This window comes from Elephantulus edwardii, unplaced genomic scaffold (assembly GCF_000299155.1).
Source record: "Elephantulus edwardii isolate Elephantulus edwardi_28Jun2011 unplaced genomic scaffold, EleEdw1.0 scaffold00094, whole genome shotgun sequence".
NCBI lineage: Eukaryota > Metazoa > Chordata > Mammalia > Macroscelidea > Macroscelididae > Elephantulus > Elephantulus edwardii.
This window is the reverse complement of record NW_006399844.1, coordinates 7,929,537-7,949,969: the sequence shown is the minus strand read 5'-3', so window position 1 is coordinate 7,949,969 and position 20,433 is coordinate 7,929,537. Positions and strand designations below refer to the sequence as shown.

The following is a 20,433-nucleotide window of genomic DNA, read 5'->3' as shown; positions in this document are numbered from 1 at the left end:
TAGGAGCTGTCAGATGACAGCCTTTGAGATCGCAGCCGAGAACGTAAGCAGTGTGCCATCAGGGCTCCTCACAGAACTGGAGCGAAGATGAAATAACAGGCACACAGTACCCAGTACAAAGCCTGGCACGGGGGGAGGCGCTCTGTGAGCAGCAGTCGTTACTGCTACTGCTTTTGTGCAGCTGCTGCTGTTCTCTGACCCCACCAAGTGACAAGGCCAGGGCTGGTAGCGGGAGGTCAAGAAGGGGGCACATGAGAGCTTGAAAACCCACACTAAGAGAATCTCTACTTCTCTGCCTTTGCTTTCTTCATCGCCTTGCAGCGAATGCACCTCCGCCCCGCTCCTCGTGCCCCCCTTCAGGGCATTCTCAGACCCCACCTGCTCCATGTGCTGTGGCTGAGCCTCCAGCCCCTCAGGCTCCCCCCCCCCGCCCCCAGGACTCCTGCGGCACACGTTCAGTGCCACTTAAGGCGGAATTATATGCTGCCTGGCATCTCTCGATAATTACAGATTCCACGTGTGTGAGTCTTGTTTTCCCAACTCTACAATCGCACAATCTCCAAGTTTGAAGGGACCTCATCCAGCCTCCGCCTGCAGCAGGAGTTCCCTGAGGAATGTCCCCAGCAGATGGTCAGGAACCTCCACCCCACTGTGCCCAGGCGGGGCTCCTCCACAGGAGGTGCTTCACCCTCAGTATCCAGCCTTCACTCCCAGTAGACCTACCGGGTCCTTCTTCCTAGGCAGGAGTGGGGACCCCTCCCTACCCAGCTGATCCCTTTGGAGTTCCCCTAGTAATGCCATTCTCAGCACTGCACTGCGGGGCCTGGAAACTGGCAGGCGGCTGTCTCATGGTTCCTGACTGGGCCAGAATCCACAGTGCTTCACAGGGCACAACCCACTCATTCATTCATTCAGTCTCTCCTCCCATCTTTACTGAGAGTGACCAAGGAAGAGGGTGTCATGACCTGAAATGCCACCCTGGGTTTTCATGGAGTAATGAGGACAGGACAGGTGAAGGCAACATGAAGCAGAGGGCATGCCTGGACTGGTCTGGGAGGGAGATGGTGGCTCTGAGATCTGTAGGGACAAATAGCTGATCCAGAAGAGGGAGAGGGGAGGGAGAGTGAGAACTGAGGCAGGGTCTCACCTCTGCAAATACCCAGAGGAGTGGGAGGTAACCTGTGACTGCAGCGCAGGTAGATAAGGCAGGGAGGTTTGGCCCTTGTCCTCTGGACAATCTGAGATCCCAGCAGGTTTGAGTGGGAGAGAGAGAGATTGGACTTGAGGCAGTCATGACCCAGGAATGGGCACTGGGGTTGGGAGGAGTGAGGCAGAGATGGTCAGAGGTGAGACGCAATAGGCAGGAGCTATCTAAGCCAAGACAAAGACAAAGGAATGAAGAGGAGGAACCAGTTGAAGAAATATTCGGAAAGTAAGATTGGGGAGCATTTGGCGATTCATTGATAGCGATACCAGGTAGTTAACCCTTAAAGGTCCTGTGTTGTAGAGAACTTGGAGACCACGGAGGGTATTTCTGAATCGCCTGGGGACCTTGTTAAAATGCAGATCTATGATTTAGGAGCTCTGCAGTGAGGAATGAGATTTTTGCATTCTTAACAAGCTCCCAGGTGATACACATGCTGCTGACCCAGGGGCTGTATTTTAATTAGCAGGGACCTATCTTAGCTCGGTTCGTAAGATGAGAAAACAGAAGCTCAGCTGGCATACCTGTGCAAGAGTGCAAGGTCAGAGTGAGGTCCCGAGATCTTGGAGTTGCAATCTAGTGCTCCCTCCACCAGGTTTCTTTGTTGGGTCCCGTCCAGGCGGAGTCTATGACTGTTAGCCGTTGTTGGACTAGAGATGCATAGCCCAGTAAGGTGCTCCAAGGGCCGAGAGCTTGAGGACTAGGGTGGGAGCAGGTGTGTCACAGAGGGAGAGGCAATGAACAGCTCAGAGAAGAGAAAACAGCAGTGGGGCCGGAATGTGGTAGGGAGGGGTGTGGTATAAGGCTGAGCAGTCCACAGGGCCCAGGACCAAATCAAACAGGTTCCAGGGGTTCAGTGGGGTGCCACTGGAGGATTTAAATGAGGATGTAATATTATCAGCAACAGATTTGGGACTCCAGTTCATAGGATATTGATGTTGGGCTAGGAGTAGACTGAGTCCTCCAAGTAGGTAGAACAGCAGGAGGCTTCTGAGGTGAGCAATACTGCTGGGGACCTGGGGAAGTCACAGTGGAATGATTTAAAGTTCAACTGACAGGACTGAATAGGTGATTGGATATGGGGTATGAGGGAGGAGGCACGATGCCAGTTTCCAACTTGAGTACTCTATGAACGGTCATTCCCCAACATGGGGAGACATGGGTGCTGCTGGCTGAGGGAAAGGGTGGTTCTGTGTGAGGCAATCTGCATGTTTGAAATACCTTCAAAGTGGTGAGACAGCAAGTGGGGATGCCTAAGGGCAGCTGTAATGCTTAAAGCTCCAATGCTTAAGATCTCAAACACCATTTCCTTCAGAACACCTATCCCCATTTCACAGAGGAGAAAACTAAGTCCAGGGAGGAGAAGGGGACAGAGCAGCTGGTGCAAAAGAAAGGCTTTGGGGACGGATCTGCTTATATATTCAGTTCTGCTAATTATCTGTGTGACATTAGGTAATTTACTTAATGTCTCTGAGCCTCAGGTCCCATCTCATGGACTTCTGGAAGGTAAGCTGAGCTCCTCCTGAAGTACCAAGTTCAGTACCTGGGAGCTCAGGATCACAGAGTGGGAAATCAATAGGATTGGCGTGCCCACGACCTGCAGGAGCCCGAGGGCAGCAGGACTGAGGTGGCAGATGCAGCCTGACTTTTTACTTTGTTCTCTCTTTTCCACTGGCAGGTCCAGAACATCAGCCTCGTGGATGGGGAGACAGTGACTGTGGAGGGCCTTGGGGGGCCGGACCCACTGCCTCTGGCCAACCAGTCTTTCCTGCTGCGGGGCCAAGTCATCCGTAGCCCCACCCACCAAGCATCAGTGAGATTTCAGAGCCTTCCACCACCTGCTGGACCTGGCACCTTCCATTTCCACTACCAAGGTAGGTCTGAGCAGACGAGGCAGGAGGCAGCCTCCAGAAGTAGGGGTAGCTGATGCTATTACATCCTAGGGGGGGAAACACAGCAAAGCTGGTAACAGAAAATACTCATACCCTCGGAAGCATCATACAACTGGATGTGCATAGATACTTAAATAGGCAAGTGATAGAAGCCCTCTCTGTAAATATAATGCAATCAAGGCCAAGTGGAGTTCTTTACCTTTCTCCACTGCCTCTCCTACCCTGGACCTCACACACACCCCAGGAGACATACAGAACAACTCAGGAAGCTGGGGTAATAGCATGATGTTCTGGGAAAAAAATCAAGAGAAGGTCTGATCTGTGTCTGAATATCATTTCTCTCACTCTTGACCTTGGAGACAAGTCATTTGACTTCTGTGGCCTCTTTTCCTCTGCTGTAAATAGAGATCACAAGAACGATCCCAAAAAGGCATGGGGAAACAAAATGGCGCATGGCAAATGCTTAACTCACTCTCCCTAAAGGAAGATTGTATGAAATAGCTGTCAGGAGGGAGAGGAAGGGAGAGAAGCCACTGCTCTCCCCTTAGCACTGCCACCCCCAGGCACAAAGTCATCTTGATCCCTTGTTCCTTCCACACAGCTAAGACAGGTTAACCCAGCTACAGCTACAGATTTGGGGGAGTGGTGCTAATGGGGATATAATTGGTGTGAACAATTATGAGATTGTCTTGCATTGTCATGGACCACTTCCACAGCTCTGCGGGGGGCCATAGCCAGAAGGATGCAAACACTCCTCTAGAGATCCTGGACCCTCAGCACCACACCTCAGCAGTGGCAGGCACCCTCCTCTGACCTCCCCCACCCAAACAGAGAGCACCAGTCCCAGTGTTGGCTGCAGGGTACCAGTCAGTGGGCAGGGGCTGGGCAGAAGCCTGGGGCCCGCTGAGGCAAGGGTGAATGTCTAGGCGTCCTGGCCAGCCTCCCTAATGGCTCATCAATCCTCCCTAGTGGCGGGCATAATTTCACGCTGCGGTAACCTCTCTTCCTGCAAATTCCTTTGCATGAAACCCAGGACCTCCTCTTCTGGGCCAGACAAAGGTGGCTGTCAGGCAGTGAGCTGGAGGCTGGGCGATGGGGTGCAGACCCCGGAGGAGGAGCAAGGAGAGCTGCGGCCCAGTCCCATTTCCTCCTTAGCTCCCAGAAGCCCTCCCTCTCCGGCCCAGATTTTGTCAATGATCAGCTCTTTCCTTAATGAGTGTAATTCCCCTAATTATAGTCTGTAATTAGCCCTGATCCTGGAGATGGGAACAGGAGGAGCGTATGCCCACACGCATCTTCATCTTCGTGGGTTGGAGGAAGAGGGTTCCAGAGTAGAGGTGAGGGACTTTGTATACCAACATCTTTGCCAGAGGTGCCCAGGCTAGTGTTGGGGGTCACAAGAATGGGCCCCCACAAAGTCTATAGTCTGCAGGGCCAAGTTCCAGTGCCCTCCTGTGGGCGCAGGCGGGGTGGAAAAGCAGAAGGCTCTGCCGGCATCCTCCTCCTCCATCCTGAGCCTTCCTGGCACTGGACTTGGCCCCAGAAACAGACGCCAGTGAGAAAATAACTGACAGATTGCAGTGGTGTAGGCTCCCCGGGAACTGTCGTCATGGCAACAGAAAGAAGCTTTCCCTAGGAAGTGGCTCTTCACCCACTAGGAAAACTGGGGCTTCTCATGTGCCCCATCTGCCTGCCTTTTCACTCCATCCAGGCCAATATCCTCATCTGTGAAATGCGGTCCTCCCTTCCCGGATTTGTGATAAGAACTCAAAGGGGGAAACATAAGGACAGATATTGAGCGTGACATCTGGCCTTTACTCACCTAGAGTCTTCCCCTCACCAATTCCTCCACCTCCACCCCGTATATATCATTTAGCTTTTCACTCCCGTCCATTTCAAGTTCAGTGACCAACATCCTCTTCCTCATCCCATTCTGAGCCTGGAACCCCCCCCCCCCAAGGCCATGATGAGTGGCTGTCCTGAACAATATTAATAGTAACCTTAGCTATGAACTCTCAGGCTTCTCTACATCACCTATAGAAACTGGTATAGAGGAAGCAAATGGGTCTATACAGAGCCAGGGAATTCAAGTGTCTGCTCTACTTTTTGCTTGTTATGTGACAAGGGAAAGTCAGTCAATCTCTCCCTGGACCTCACTTTCCTCCTCTGAAAATGGATTAATAAACCCCACCTTGCAGTGCTTTTCTACCATCCATGTGGTAGACTTCAAATAAGAAGAGAGTGACTGCATTTTAGAAGCTGTAAAGTACATGCAAATGTTAGGTGCTATTATTAGTCAAGATTTCTTACAATAACAGCAGGCGGATGTGTTGAGTATTTTGTTCTGTATCAGACACTGCCTATAAATCCTCTCACTTAACCACCACAACATTGAATACCGTACTGTAAACAGGTGGGTGAACACAGAAAGGAGGCACAGAGATATGAAGTATCGTGCCCAGGAGGTAGCAAACCAAGGTAGAGAACCCAGGAAGCTGGACCCCAGAGCCCACTTCCTAAGCACTATCTGCCTGCCAATCACAATTAGCTTCTCATTAGTAACTCTTTCTAGAACCTTATGAGGCAAGGAGGAGTAGAAATAATTTCCTCTCCACAGACATAATAATTAAGGCCAGAAGTGAAACTCACGGAATTCAAAGCTATAAAACTCAAGTGTCTGGACCTTGGTCTAGCAAGCTGTGACCTTTTTCTAGCCTCTGGCACATAGAGGCCCCTGGAGCCCATGCCTAGACTTCTCTTCCTACTCACCTGGTGCCATCGGTAAAGGTAGTTTCCCTCAGTCTAGACAACACTGATCCTTTCTATCAACAACCCCCCCAAAGATTTTCAGGCCTTCAAGCCCCGTCCTGCCTTCAGCCTCTCCCCTAGTCCCCTCGCCAAGCCTTTGTCCTCACCTCTCCGGTTGGCTTGGTTCCAGGTTGGGATTTGCTGGGTTGTTTTGTAGGATTTGCTGCCACCCGTTGGTCATATTTGGTATAACAATTCCAAGAGCTACCTGGTTGTGATGGTGTCCTGTCTTGTCCCCCCTTCCCCCTGTAATTTGTCCCTCTTCCATTTTTAAGGAGAATTTCCTTACACTCCTAACTTTGCCCCTATTTTGTTTTCAAAAGCTCACCATGTTTCTAGCAAACATTTTAGTGTTCCTCCATGAGTGAAAAAGCAAGATTGCTTGTCTTCAGTCTTTCCTGCTACAATACCTGTGCCCTCTAGGGGAAAATACTAACACCTTTTCCTTATTTTCAGTGCTTTCCCCATTTATAAGTCATTGAATAAACATCTAGAGTTCCAGGGATACCAGTCTCAAAAAAAATGTAGTCTCCTTTATAATCACAATAATCCCTGCGGGTGGTCAGACATTTGGAACCTCATTTTACAGATGAAGAAATAGAGACACAAAAAAAGTAATCTGCCCTTACCGTCCCAAAAGCTAGACCAAAACCCAACCTTCCTGCCTTCCAGCTCTGTGCTTAGATAGCTGGAAATGTGATCATACCTTCAAGGAGGGAACTGAAGTCTTTCTGGAATTCTCTGTGATTCCTCTCTGGCTCTGGTGACACTTGACTGTAGAGGTGGGTTGTCATTAGGTGCTGTTGAGGCATTCTTGTGCCATTGTTGTAGACACTGTCAGTCCCATCTTGTGAAAGGTCCTCCAATTTTCACTAACCCTCTAATTTATTATTATTTTTTTTGTGTGTACCATCAAATTAGATGACTGGTACAGGAGGAGATTACCCCTCCTTCTTCAACAGAGCATCTGGTGGATTTGAACTGTGCGCCTCTTGGATTGCAGTGCACCTTCTTGCCACGAGGCCACCAGAGCTCCCTTAACCCTCTCTTTTACCACATATGATGTCCTCTTCCAAGGTCTGATCACTCCTGATAACATGACCAAACACATGAGCTGACACTTTATTATCCTTGGGTTTTTGGGTTTATTTTTACTTGTTGTTCACCATCGAATCGGATCCATCAAATTGGAATCTCCAGTAGAGCATCTGGTAAATTCAAACTGCGCACCTTCAGGATTGCAGCGCATCTATAATCCTTGTTTCTGTGTGTGTGTGTGTGTGTGTGTGTGTGTGTGTGTGTGTGTGCGCGCCGTCAAATCAGATCTGACTGGTACAGGAGGAGATTGCCCCTCCTTCTCCAGCAGAGCACATGGTGGATTCGAACCAACTCTGTGACTGCAGTGCAGCTCCTTGCCACTAGGCCACCAGAGCTCCCTTATTATCCTTGTTTCTAAGGAACTTTCTGGCTGTATTTCTTCTAATACAGTCCGTGGTATAGTCAGCATTCTTCATTTTTCTTGCATGTCATAGTATATTCAAAATTCTTCACCATTCTTTGGTCTCTTATTGATGGTCCAGCTTTTGTAGGCATATGAGGCAAATTGTATTCCCATGGCTTGAGCCAGGCACATCTTTGTCCACAAAGTGACATGTATGATGCTTCATTCTTTTGCAGTAGATTTGCCCAATAAGTGTATTTATTCATTTTTTAATTACTTTCTTAATTGATATTTTAACAAAAGTTTACAGAAAAAGTTGGATTTCCATTCATTCATTGTTGCACATTTTACTCCCTACTTGCCCCCAGTTCGCTTTTTCTCTTTAAAAAGATTCATTCATTGTTGCACAATTTCCTCTCTCTCTGCCTGCCCCAGTCCACTTTGCTATGCATCTCTTGTGCTGGACTGTTATCATGCAAATAATACCTAATCATATATTTCTTTTAGACACTTATTTCCCTCACTATGTCAATGCAGTGTTAATTATTTATCCCCTCTTTTCTTAGTTTCCCCCAACCCCCATGTCAGTCCTTTTTTATAACTGTGGCATTATGCAATATTTGTCTTTTTGTGACTGAAATATTTCACTCCACTTAATGTCCTCCAGGGTCACCCATTTTGTTTAATATTTTATGAGTTCCTTGTTTTTCAGTGGTGTGTAGTATTCCATGTGTGACTATACCACAGCTTCTCTAGCCATTCATTTGTTAATGAGCACTTGGGCTGCTTCCATATCTTTCCTATTGTGAAAAACACAGCAGGAAACATGAGTGCACATATATATGTTTGGGTGGCAATTCTGGTTTCTTCAAGGTGTGTTCCCTTCCCAGTAGAGCAATTGCTAGGTTAAATGGTATAGCTGTTTCCAACTTTTTGAGAAGTTCATATGGCCTTCCAGAGTGGCTACACCATTTTACACTCCCACCAACAGTGAATAAGGGTTCCAGTTTCTCCACACCCTCGCCAGCATTTGTTGTTTGCTGCTCTGTTGAACTTTGCTTTTGTTACTGGGGTGAGATGATATCTCATAGTTGTTTTAATTTGCATCTCTCTTAGAGCTAGGGATGTTTAATATCTTCATACATTTGTTCGCCATCTGAATGTCTTCTTTGGTGAAGGGTCTGTTCATATCCTGTGCCAATTTTATGATTGGGTTGTTTATCTTGTTGAGTATTCTATAAATCATAGATATAAGTCCCTTTCAGATTTATCATTACCAAATATTTTTTCCCCAATCTGTGGCTTTCGTTTTTACCCTGTTGGGAAAGTTTTTGGATGTGCATCATTTGATTTCTTGACTGCTACTTCCCTGGGCATTGATTGTAAATTTAAGTAAAATTAAATCCTTGACAATTTCAGTCTTTTCTCTGCTTATCATGATTTTGTAGAGTTATCATGTCTAGTTGTAGGATGTAGGGCTGGCCCTTTATTCCTTGATTATGGCTCAGATCCCTTTCTCCATAACATCTCTCTCTTTCTTTCCTTTCACAGCCTATATTCTGAGCTGCCACTTTCCCCGACGTCCAACTTATGGAGATGTGACAGTCACTAGCCTCCATCCAGGAGGGAGTGCCCGCTTCCACTGTGCCACTGGCTACCAGCTGAAGGGTGCCAGGTTTCTTACTTGTCTCAATGCCACTCAACCCTTCTGGGATTCCCAGGAGCCCATCTGCATTGGTGAGTGGCCCCAGGGGAGAGAAATGAAAGCCAGTCAGAGGATTGAGAGGAGGATCATCCCCACTCTGTGTTTCTGGCTGGCACTTCCTGAACCTCATTCTCCATGGGAGCCAGAAAATGGTCACATCTCAATGACATTCATCCAACTTGCCCTTAATTATGCACTTACTAAAAGGAAGCACTACAGGGGCAGGTTTTTTTTAGAAGAATCTCACTGCTTTCCCAGATCTGAAATAAAGTGCTTTGGATGGGGGGGGGGAGAAGGGAGGCTCTCACTGCTTTCCCAGATCTGAAATAAAGTGCTTTGGATGGGGGGGGGGGGAGAAGGGAGGCAGTACAAGTATACAGAGCTGAATTAAATGGGCCCATCAAAGAACACGCAGTCCTAGGAAAGAAGAAGGAGAAAGCACATATGTGGTCAGCTTCCAGAACAGGGAAAAACAGTGCCAGAAAGGAGATGCACTGTGTCCTGGGAGGGGCGGAAACTGTTATTCTTAGCCGGATATTTAGATGGCTTTCTGGAAAAGATGATTCTGAAGGCTTGACACTGCAGTGACAAAGTAATGGCAGAGGGGGGAGGGGACTATTGAAGACAGCCAGGTTTAGCTAAGCCTGAGGCATGTGACCCTCAGCAGCCATAGTGGCATCGTGTACATTATGCATTGGGCTGCTAACTGAAAGTTTGGCAGTGTGGATCCACCAGCTCCTCTGCAGGAGAAACATGAGTAATCTCCTCTTGTGAAGATCGGTTTTGGCTTTGTGGCATAAGAAGGAAGACTGTCTTGACCATCTTGTCTTGGACCAAGATATAGAGTGGAGATCTGTGGAAGGTTTTTGAGAGAGAGGGGGAGGAGCTCAGAAACTGGTCCTCAAGAGAGCCAGGCAGAAAAAGAGTCAGGTGTTGCCAGGCAAAAAAGTCTACCTCCAGACTTGGAGAATGGAGAGATACTGGAGGTCCAGAGATACTGAAGAGGGAAAGAGAACTCTCAGGCTCTAGTCCTGAGTCATCAGGAGGTCTGGAGTTAAGGCCAGTGGAAGGGGCTTGTCACAGGAAAGAAGATGAAGTGTTTAGGATGTGATAGGCATTTGGGCATCTGAATTTTATTTTGTTTTACAAGCTCTTCCAGGCACAGTAACAAATGAGTAAGACAGATGTGGTCTCTGCTGTCCAGGAGCTCCCCATCTAGTGGGAAGACTGGCATGAAGTTCAGCAAGGACAATGCAGGACAGAGAGTGTGGTGACAGAGCACACAGGGAGGAGCAAGGAGATGCATTACAAATGAGGATGGGCTAAAGGAATGTCAGTTGGAGGAAAGAGGGTTGCTTCCTGGAACAGCATATGCAAAGAAGGGAGGTCTCAAATAGTGTAACAGTGAGAATACAGTGAGCTGTGCCTGAAGACGAGGAAATGTGGGGGGTAAATGATTAGAGTAGGGAAATTGTGGTCTTAATGGGCCTTGAATGCAATTTTGAACTTGATTCCATCCTGATGCTAAGAGGGAACAGAATGGCAGTTTTATTCTGAAATCAAGCAGAAATGTGACACTACCTTCTCTTTAGAGAGGAAACTTCTTCACTCTCTAGGACTTTATTTGGTTAAAATGTTGTGTTGCCCTGAGCATTTAGAGGAAAAGTGCTATGTATCTGTCATGGCTCTAAATTTAGAGCCAGAAGAGCCTCATGTCCAGGGAAGGAAGATACTGCCTGGAATTAGCCACATTCTTACTGCCTGCGGCTCCTCTCTAACCACTTAATGGCAGGAGTTAATGACTAAGTTACCCAGCAATCCTCACTGCTTGGGACAGGCAAGCTGCTCACCTAAGAAAGAAGAGACAGCCCAGAAGAGCCCAGAAAGTGGAGGCACCAGAGGTCAGCCCAGGAATGATTGTGGTAGCGATGCCTGGGAAGTTCTTTCGCAAAGTGTTTCAAGCCTCCGACTGGCTCAGCAATGCCTGTCAGGGGTACAACTGTGCTTGCTGAAAGTGAAGAGGACTTGAAGCACTTGTTGCAGAAGACCAAGGAATGCAGCCTTTGGTATGGATTGCATCTCAATGTCAAGAACACAAAGATTCTTACCACTGGATGGAGAGGAGATTGAAACTATCAACAGCTCTTCATCTTGCTTGGATCCACAGTTAACAATCTTGATAGCAACAGTCAAGAAATAAGGAGACACATTGCACTGTGAAAATCTGCAGTTAGGGACCTCTCCAAATTACTGAGGAGAAATTATGTCAGTTTGAGGACTAAGGTGCATCTGATTTAGGCCATGGTCTTTCCAATCACTTGCTATGCATCTGAGTGAATAAGAAGGACAGAAGAAGAATTGATGCCTTTGAGCTGTGATGTTGGAGAAGAGCACTGAACATCCCATGGACAGCCAAAATAACAAATATATATTGGAGAGGGTACAGCTAGAATGCTCTTTGGAAGCAGGATTGATGAAGCTTCACCTCACATACTGTGGGCATGTTGCTAGGAAGGGCTATTCCTTGGAGAGGGACATGATGCTAGGAAGGGTGGAGGGTTGGAAGGAGAAAACCTTCAACCAGGTGGACTGATACGGTGATTGCCATAATGGGTTCTTGTATGTCGGGAAGTGTGAGGATGGCACAGGATAGAACAGGGTTCAGATCTTTTGTTCATAGGGTTACTATGAGTCTTACTCAACAGCACCTAACAACAATAACAACAACAAGGATGGTTGACCTTTGGAACCAGGAAGATAAGAACAGTAAGGAGGCAAAGGTCCCTGCTGCCCCAGCTGGGATGGGGAAGGCGAGTTTGTTGTTACTCTGGACAGTGCAGGGCCCAGCCTTAGGGAAGGAAAACTGTTATAAGAGGTGCTCTAGAATCATGTATGCATGCATGTACTCATTCATTCATTCAAAAGAGCACTTAATGCACACCTGCTGTGTACTAGGCATCCTCAGGGGACACAGACAGGTAAGCACTCAGCTGCTAACCAAAAGGTTGGCAGTTCATGTCTACTCAGAAATGCCTGGTGATCAGAAAAGCCAGCCACTGGAAATCCTATGGAGCACAGTCCTGGTCCATGTCTTGCAGCCGCCTGCGGTGGGGTGATCCGCAATGCCACCACTGGCCGCATCGTCTCTCCTGGCTTTCCGGGCAACTACAGCAACAACCTCACCTGCCACTGGCTGCTTGAGGCTCCTGAGGGCCAGCGGTTGCACCTGCACTTTGAGAAGGTGTCGCTGGCAGAGGATGATGACAGGTGAGGAGCTGTCCCAGTGAGGAGCGCCTGCCTGGTGACGTGCTGGAAGGCTGGTACCAGGGCCTGGGGGCACACACCACGTTTGGAGACCAGTCACCCAGCTGCCCTCTCTCCTGGCACAGGCTCATTATTCGCAACGGAGACAATGTGGAGGCCCCGCCTGTGTACGATTCCTATGAGGTGGAGTACCTGCCCATCGAGGGCTTGCTCAGCTCTGGCCGACACTTCTTCGTGGAGCTCAGTACTGACAGCAGTGGGGCCGCTGCCGGCATGGCCCTGCGCTATGAGGGTGAGCCTGCCGAGCCTGGCCAGGGGTGAAAGGGCTTCCGAGGACAGAGGGAGAGAGACAACTGGGGCTCCTTGGATCTCTATCCTTACACCCTCTTTTCCTCCCTGCCTCCATTCCACAACTTCTGATTCTACTCTTGCCCACTTATGGCAATTATGACGCTTCTCCCTGCCCTTCCCCTCTGGTCCCAAGATTGCTCCAGAGTTTGAAGAACAGAGAAAAAAATCTCAACTCTTAGGGAAATAAAACTGTTAAAAGAGGTGCCCTAGAATCACTTATGCATGCGTGTGCTCATGCATTCATTCAAAAGAGCACATATTGCACACCTGCTGAGAGTACGAGACATCTTCAGGGGGCACAGACAGATCAGCACTCAGTTGCTAATCAAAAGGTTGGCAGTTCAAGTGCGCTCAGAGGTTCCTTAGAAGGAAGACCTAGAAAAGTCAGTCATTGGAAATTCTATGCAGCATAGTTCTCAGACACACATAGGGTCACCCTGAGTTGGAACTGACCCGCCAGCAGTTCAACAGGACGGACTGAACTGTGGAATAAGCACAAGACTAGAGAGCGGCAGTATGACAGTGTTGGAGACGGCCTCGGAGCATCATCAGGATGGTGCCCTGGGCTGGCTCAGGTCATAAGTACTCCCATGGGTATTCAGCGAAAGGCCCTGGGGAGCAGAAGGATGCCTCCCCTCTTTGTTTGCCCCAGCGGAAGCTGAGCGGGACTGAGCCCCGTGATTTACAGCTTTCCGGCAGGGCCACTGCTACGAGCCTTTCGTCAAATATGGCAACTTCAGCAGCAGTGCGCCCTCCTACCCAGTGGGCACCACTGTGGAATTCAGCTGCGACCCTGGATATACCCTTGAGCAGGGCTCCATCATCATCGAGTGCGTCGACCCCCACGACCCCCAGTGGAATGAGACGGAGCCGGCCTGCCGAGGTCAGTAGGTCACCAGGGGATGGGCCTCTGAGGGCACAGCCACAGAGCCTGGGGGTACTGGGGCCCTGTGAGGGGGAATTCAAGCTTCCCCCAGAGCGGGTGGGCTCCCAGCAATGGGCAAGCATGCCTGAGGGCAGGTGGCAGCCCCAGGACATGGCACTGGGGGGAACGCGGAGGGGACGCGCCTCCCGGGCCTCCCCTTCCTTCCAGCTGTGTGCAGCGGGGAGATCACGGACTCGGCGGGTGTGGTGTTGTCCCCCAATTGGCCGGAGCCCTACGGCCGTGGGCAGGACTGCATCTGGGGCGTCCACGTGGAAGAGGACAAACGCATCATGCTGGATGTCCGAGTGTGAGTACCCACAGGCCAGGCCAGCCCGCCTCCGGCTAAGCCCATACCTTGCCCAGCCGCGCCCACCCCGCGCCCAGCCACGCCCACCCCGCGCCCAGCCACGCCCACCTGGCCATCCTCTCCACAGGCTGCGCATAGGCCCTGGCGACGTGCTTACCTTCTATGATGGGGATGACCTGACAGCGCGGGTGCTGGGCCAGTACTCAGGGCCCCGCGGCCACTTCAAGCTCTTTACCTCCATGGCTGACGTCACGATCCAATTCCAGTCGGACCCTGGGGCCTCCGTGCTAGGCTACCAGCAGGGCTTTGTCATCCACTTCTTTGGTGAGCTTGCCCTGCCCCACAGCCCCCCACACAGCACCACTCAGAGAGGCCAGGGCAACAACACCGAACTAACCCTGCTGCCCAACTTTCCTGAAGGCCTGTAAGAGAAAAGGCTCTTTCCATTTCAGCAAGAGGGACTTGGCTCACACAGCATGAAGAATCTTATCAGAAAAACAGCTTTCTAACAGTCCTTAATGGAAGTGGCAGGTTCCCCCACTTGACATGGCCCTGCCTCTCTGAATGGGACAATTGGTCATAGTGCTTTGAGAAGAAAGTCTAAATGATAACCCTAGGGTAACAATCCTAGGTTAACAACTTGTCGGGGGGCAGGCAAGGAGGGTCCCTTGAGCAGGGTGGGATGTCTCGCTAAGCATGCCCAGGTCAGGCTAGGCCCAAGAGAAACTAACAGGAGAATGGCATCCCAAGTGAGATAGGCAAGCACAGAGTCTCCTTGCTGCCAAGGACCTATACTTTGCTGCTCTTGTACCCCCAGAGGTACCCCGCAATGACACATGTCCGGAGCTGCCTGAGATCCCCAATGGCTGGAAGAGCCCATCACAGCCTGAGCTGGTGCATGGCACCGTGGTCACTTACCAGTGCTACCCTGGCTACCAGGTGGTGGGGTCCAGTGTCCTCATGTGTCAGTGGGACCTAACCTGGAGTGAAGACCTGCCTTCCTGCCAGCGGGGTGAGCTCCTCTGCCCAATACTATCCTTGAACTTTCCTCCCAGGTTCCAAACCAGACTCCAACTGTTAGTACTGGTAGTTTCTTCATCTCTCATAACCTCAATTTCTGCATTTGTAAAGGGAGTATAGTAACTTTCCCTATAACCATTAATCAAGAATTCCAAATATTTTGTTCCTGATAGATGGCAGCTGTTGTTGTTTTGTGCAGTTGAGTTGGAGCCATCTCATCATTGACCTTTCTGTCCGTTTCAGAGGCTGTAAATCGCACGGGAGGCGATTGCCACCCTCTCCTGTGGAGCAGCTAGTAGATTTGGATTGGCTGCCTTTAGATTGGCAGTGTAACTCCTTACCCACTAGGCCACCAGAGCTCCTTAGATGGCAACTGTTGTTGCTGTGATTGTTTTCAGGCTGTGAGTTTTCAGGCTGTAAACTGCATGAGAGATTACCCATCTTTCTCCCTTGAGGTACCTGGTAGATTTGAACTACTTACCTTTGGGCTGGCTACACAACTCCTTACCCACTAGGCCACTAGAGCTTACTAGATGGCAGGAAGTGTTTGTTAACTCTAATGGATGGAAAGGGGACAAATTAAGGGCCCCTGAGCATGGTGGTAGGGACTAATAAATGAATGGTAGGACAGCATGGCATGAAGATGTTGGCAGGTCTGGAACAAAGCCAAGATGAACTTCCTCTGGCTAAGGTCTCCTGGGGCCACCTCCCTCTGTCCCCACTGTAGTGACTTCCTGCCATGACCCTGGGGATGTGGAGCACAGCCGACGCCTTATATCCAGCCCCAAGTTTCCTGTGGGGGCCACTGTGCAGTACATCTGTGACCAGGGTTTTGTGCTGACGGGAAGTGCCATCCTCACCTGCCATGACCGCCAGGCTGGCAGCCCCAAGTGGACTGACCGGGCCCCCAAATGTCTCTGTAAGTGTCAGATGGGAAAGAGGGGCCACCTCTCATAGAAGAGAGGAGGCTTTTGTCCCTGAAGACTGGAGGCCTGGCACCCTCACTGGGCTCTGCTTGCCTTGCAGTGGAACAGCTTAAGCCGTGCCATGGCCTCAGTGCCCCTGAGAATGGTGCCCGCAGTCCTGAGAAACGGCTTCACCCAGCAGGGGCCACCATCCACTTTTCATGTGCTCCTGGCTATGTGCTGAAGGGCCAGGCCAGCATCAAGTGTGTGCCCGGGCACCCCTCACACTGGAGTGACCCCCCACCTACTTGTAGGGCTGGTGAGTGTCCTGCTACTCCCTGTATCCTAGACTGGCTGCTCTGACCAAGATGTCAAATGCCCACAACCCCTTGCCCACGCTCCTTCACATTACCCTTGGTTTCTCCCCAGTCTCTGCCATGTCCTGCTGACCTAGTATCACCAGGATACAAGCTGGGCTGGGCTGTCCTTAGACAAACCCTCCCTCTGCTCAGCCCAGCAGCTCCCGTCCCTGCCTCAGTGCTTCAGCCCACTGGGCTCTCACACTGCCCTTGTTCGCCTTTCTTGTTCCAGCCTCTTCAGATGGGTTCTACAGTGGCCGCAGCCTGGATGGTGAGCTCCCTCCCTTGAGGGCAGGGTAGTGATCTCACTGTCCCTAGTTCTCACAGCTCCCAGGCCATGGGGGTCCCTAAGGAGAGAGGGCAGAGAAAGAAGTCTGGCATTAGTTAGTTAGCAGGGTGAGGGGTGGGGTGTGGGTGAGGAAGCCGGTAGCTAGATACCCTTGGGAAAGGGTGAGGTTATGTGGGCTGCAGGTGACAAGGACCTCTATCCCAACTCACATCCTCTGTACTTTCAGTTGCCAAGTCACCTGCTTCCTCCAGGACTCTGGATGCTGCCCACATTGTAGCTGCCATCTTCTTGCCACTAGTGGGGATGGTGTTGTTGGTGGGAGGCGCATACCTCTACTTCTTCAGGTAAGTCTGGCTTCCCTGCCCACCCTGCATACCTGGGAATGACTGGGCCCACCTCTGCCTAGTATTTCTGACTCATGGGCTGCTCTATACTCACAGGCTCCAAGGGAAAAGCCTCTTGCAGCTGCCCCAGACACGGCCCCGCCCCTATGATCGAATCACCGTTGAGTCAGCATTTGACAATCCGACTTATGAGACCGGAGTAAGTACCTATGACACCCTGTCCAGGACCAGATTCCCCTGAGGGTATTGCAGAGCCCTCTTGGGCCCCCTCCCCCTTGAGAAAGTGGATTAAGGCCTGGCAAACCTTATACAAGTTTCCAACTCCCAGCAGTTTCTTTCCTTTGCAGGAGACGAAAGAATATGAGGTCTCCATCTAGGTGAAGGCGGTCTGGAGAAGCTGTCTCAGCTCTGTGTCATGGCCCAGCCACGGGGCCCCTGGTTTTCTGCTGTCCTTCCACCTCCTGTACATACCATCTGGGAAGAGATGCCACCAGACCCTCAACAAGTTGTGCCCTTCCCCACCTGTAATGCCGACCACCACCTATTTCCTTGGTATCACTGCCCACGTTAGGGCCCTTACTTGGGTCCAAGTCAGGAGGCAATTGCTGATGGGCAGAACACAGCTGTAGCACATGCATCAAGGACCAGCATTCTCTTGACCCTCCCTCCTGCCCTGGTCCTCTAGCTGGAATTCTCAGGCAGAGTGCAAGCACTCCCTCTGCCCTTGACCATCACCCAGCCTTGGCATGTGGGACCTTGCAGCAGGGTTAACATGATAGTGGTGGAAGCTGAGCCCAAGTGCTCCTCACAGGGCCATCACCAGTGGCCAAAATGGCTCAGGGCGGCCTTGGGGTGGTCTTGGCACACCCATACCAGCTCCTTGGAGAAGTTTCTAGTTCTTTTCTGGATCCCCAAAATGGACAGTTTTGCCTCTTGCCCCTCCATGATAGAGATGATCATTTTAAGTTGATTTAAGAGATTCAGGGGCCCTGCTCCAAGCCCACACTGAGCTTGCCCAGACACTCATGCTCCACACCAAAGCAGGACACCACACTGCTTCCCTGACAGCCCTGTATCCTAATGTGAGGGAGACTTCCCATAATGTCAATCTGGCTATGATAGACATTCTCTTTCCCATTATGCCCTCCTGAAACCCCAGCCGCTTCCCAAGATACCCTCTAGACCACCATGTTTTGGAAAGAGGAGTGGGCAGGAGCATTCTGGAGAGGAGCAGAGGACCTCAGAATTTGTCATGAAATAGGGGCGGGGGTCAGAGAACTCTAGAAAGAGACCCAGGAGCTGGCCGCAGGCCACTTTGTACATGTAATGTATTATATGGGATCTGAGCTCCAGTCAGAGAACAAGCTTTTATTTCTGTTGTTTCCTTATTAAAAATAGTGTTTTTGAAAAAACTGAGCAACGGCCACGTGGTTGGTGCTTTCTTGGAGGGAAAAGAGGTTGGAGATAAATGAGACATGAACTTTGAAACCAAAAGGCATGTTGGACCCACCAATCAATCCTCTCCAGACTTCATTTTTAAAAACACAAAATAAAAGAGAGTTACTTGCAAGTACTACTATTGCAAGGACCAGGCTTCCAAAAATTTAATGCAACAGATGGCAGATGAAATGAGCAGTTCCATTGATTGTGCCCTGAGGGTATGAGAACTGAGGAACCAAACTACTCCTCCAGCCCTATGCTCCATTTCCTCTTCACTTCTGGGTCCAAAACTACAGGCTGGCACAAACTCAAGTCCCCTGCTAGAGTGCTGACAAGGCCCAAGAAGCTTGATGCATCTCTGGTTTCCCAGCAAGCCAAGTTTGGAGAATTGGAACAGAAACCAGAGGCTAAACCCTGAGCACAAGGTTCTAGTCTGGCGTGGCCTCAGAACATGCAGGTTGTCAAGCTATAATTGACTGCCAAGTTAAACAAAAGCCCTACTCATGGGTTCCAAAGAGAAGTGTCTGGAATCTTAAGAATCTTAAGTTTGCCAGGTTTGGTTTATCCTGACACTATGCCCCTTCCCTCTGAAATGGGACTATTTGTGCAGATGTGGGCTCTCTGGCATACACACCAACGTTTCCCAGAAGAAGAAAAATCCACTGAAATAAATAATAATAATAGCAGCAACCTTCCAACACACAGTCGTTAAGCACTTGTGGCTGTCTCCTCACCTTGACCTCACCCCTAGCTCCAGCACAGTCCACTTGGAAAGAGGCAGCTGTCCAATCCATAGAGTGCAGTGCCCAGAATAGCCACAAGAGGTCACTTCTGAAGTTATCTGTATCCCATCGGCTCAAGCTACCTGGTACCAGCTCCTGACATCACTGGGCCAGTCTCCAGATTTCAAGAGTGATGTGTATGGACTGATTAATTCCTTGACAATCTTATTTCTCTTATTAGCCCACCGCTTGTTCCTGTTTTTGATGGCTGTTTTTGATGTTGATCAAAGCAAAGCCTCATCTGTCACATGCCAGTGGTTTGCTTATTTTAGCCTTTCTGACTGGCATAGAAACACATGTGGGCATTGGGAAGTACTAGTAAAGCCAAGAGAAGGCACATTAGATCCAGTTTTAAAAGTCCTGTGACATGAAATCAAGGGCAGATTATTCAAGAAATAAGGTAGGCATATAGGTTCACTTATGCTTAATTATCCATCTGTAGTGAACAGTTTCATATGTTCTTCACTACATATAAGTAAGCACAAGTAAGCCCATACTTGCTTACTGGATACTCCATCCCTGATAGGGATTGAGACCTGAAGAGGCTTTGATTCCACAGGAAGGCACTGTGGGCTTGGAACAGATGCCAGTTACACTTAGAAGCAGAATCTGTAATGTGATGGGTAAATGTAGTAATTGTTTACGACAAAGTGAAACCGTGCTCATCTTGCTTATAAGTAAACTGACACTGCATGAAACACTACCCCAAGAGGTAAGGTCTGGCTATTATCACACAAGCAATTTTGCTCAGTTTTAGCGTTTCTGAGGACCACATCTCTGATAGTTCTTGTAAGCTGAAACTGATAGAAGGCAAGAAGCAGTCAATTTAAGGACCTCATTCTGATGGCTTAGTGGTAAAGAGTTGCACTGGCAAGTTAAAAGTATGCAGTTCAATCCACCAACTGCTCCGCTGGAGAAAGATGAGCAATTTCCTCCCCTGTGATTTACTGTCCCTCAAAGTCCGCAGCAGAGTCAGCTTTGAGTATGTTCCGACTGATGGTACACAACAGCAGTAACACCCTCTAGAACCTTCAAGTTACCAAGACCATCAGAAAAGTATGAAAAATAAAAGCCTGAAACTGCACAGGGAGCTCTCTGGTCGTAATGAGTTGAGCTGCCAATACAAAAACTGTGCACTTCCTTACAGCCTTGTTCACTGTGAACTCCTACCCATGGCACACACTGGTATCCCCACCCCAACTAACAATCCTCGTTGTTGTTGTTGTATACTGTACAGTCGGAACCATCCCATAGCTGACCCTCTGGCGAGTTTTCAGAGGCAGTTAATTGCTCCAGAGGAAATTGTCCCATCCTTCTCCCGGGAAGCAGCTAGTGGCCTCGAACCGTATGCCTTCTGGATGCAATGCAACCGCTTGCCACTAGGCCACCAGAGCTCC

At 49.7% G+C, this 20,433-nt stretch overlaps 1 protein-coding gene across 2 annotated transcripts in view; it reads left to right on the top strand.

Moving 5' to 3' along the window:
- The window catches only part of SEZ6 (seizure related 6 homolog (mouse)), a 55,405-nt gene extending 37,998 nt beyond the window's left edge, over window positions 1–17,407 (top strand). Inside the window, exons 4-17 of one of the 2 annotated variants that reach the window (XM_006890971.1) lie at window positions 2,883–3,078; window positions 8,897–9,082; window positions 12,149–12,317; window positions 12,440–12,606; window positions 13,354–13,548; window positions 13,759–13,897; window positions 14,025–14,221; window positions 14,715–14,909; window positions 15,645–15,836; window positions 15,944–16,141; window positions 16,414–16,452; window positions 16,697–16,814; window positions 16,911–17,013; window positions 17,146–17,407. In XM_006890971.1, coding sequence (XP_006891033.1) covers window positions 2,883–3,078; window positions 8,897–9,082; window positions 12,149–12,317; window positions 12,440–12,606; window positions 13,354–13,548; window positions 13,759–13,897; window positions 14,025–14,221; window positions 14,715–14,909; window positions 15,645–15,836; window positions 15,944–16,141; window positions 16,414–16,452; window positions 16,697–16,814; window positions 16,911–17,013; window positions 17,146–17,178 — 2,127 coding nt within the window. In that variant the 3' untranslated portion in view covers window positions 17,179–17,407. The remainder of the gene's footprint in view (window positions 1–2,882; window positions 3,079–8,896; window positions 9,083–12,148; window positions 12,318–12,439; window positions 12,607–13,353; window positions 13,549–13,758; window positions 13,898–14,024; window positions 14,222–14,714; window positions 14,910–15,644; window positions 15,837–15,943; window positions 16,142–16,413; window positions 16,453–16,696; window positions 16,815–16,910; window positions 17,014–17,145) is intronic. The other variant, XM_006890972.1, reaches the window with a different exon arrangement.
- Window positions 17,408–20,433: the final 3,026 nt, after the last annotated feature.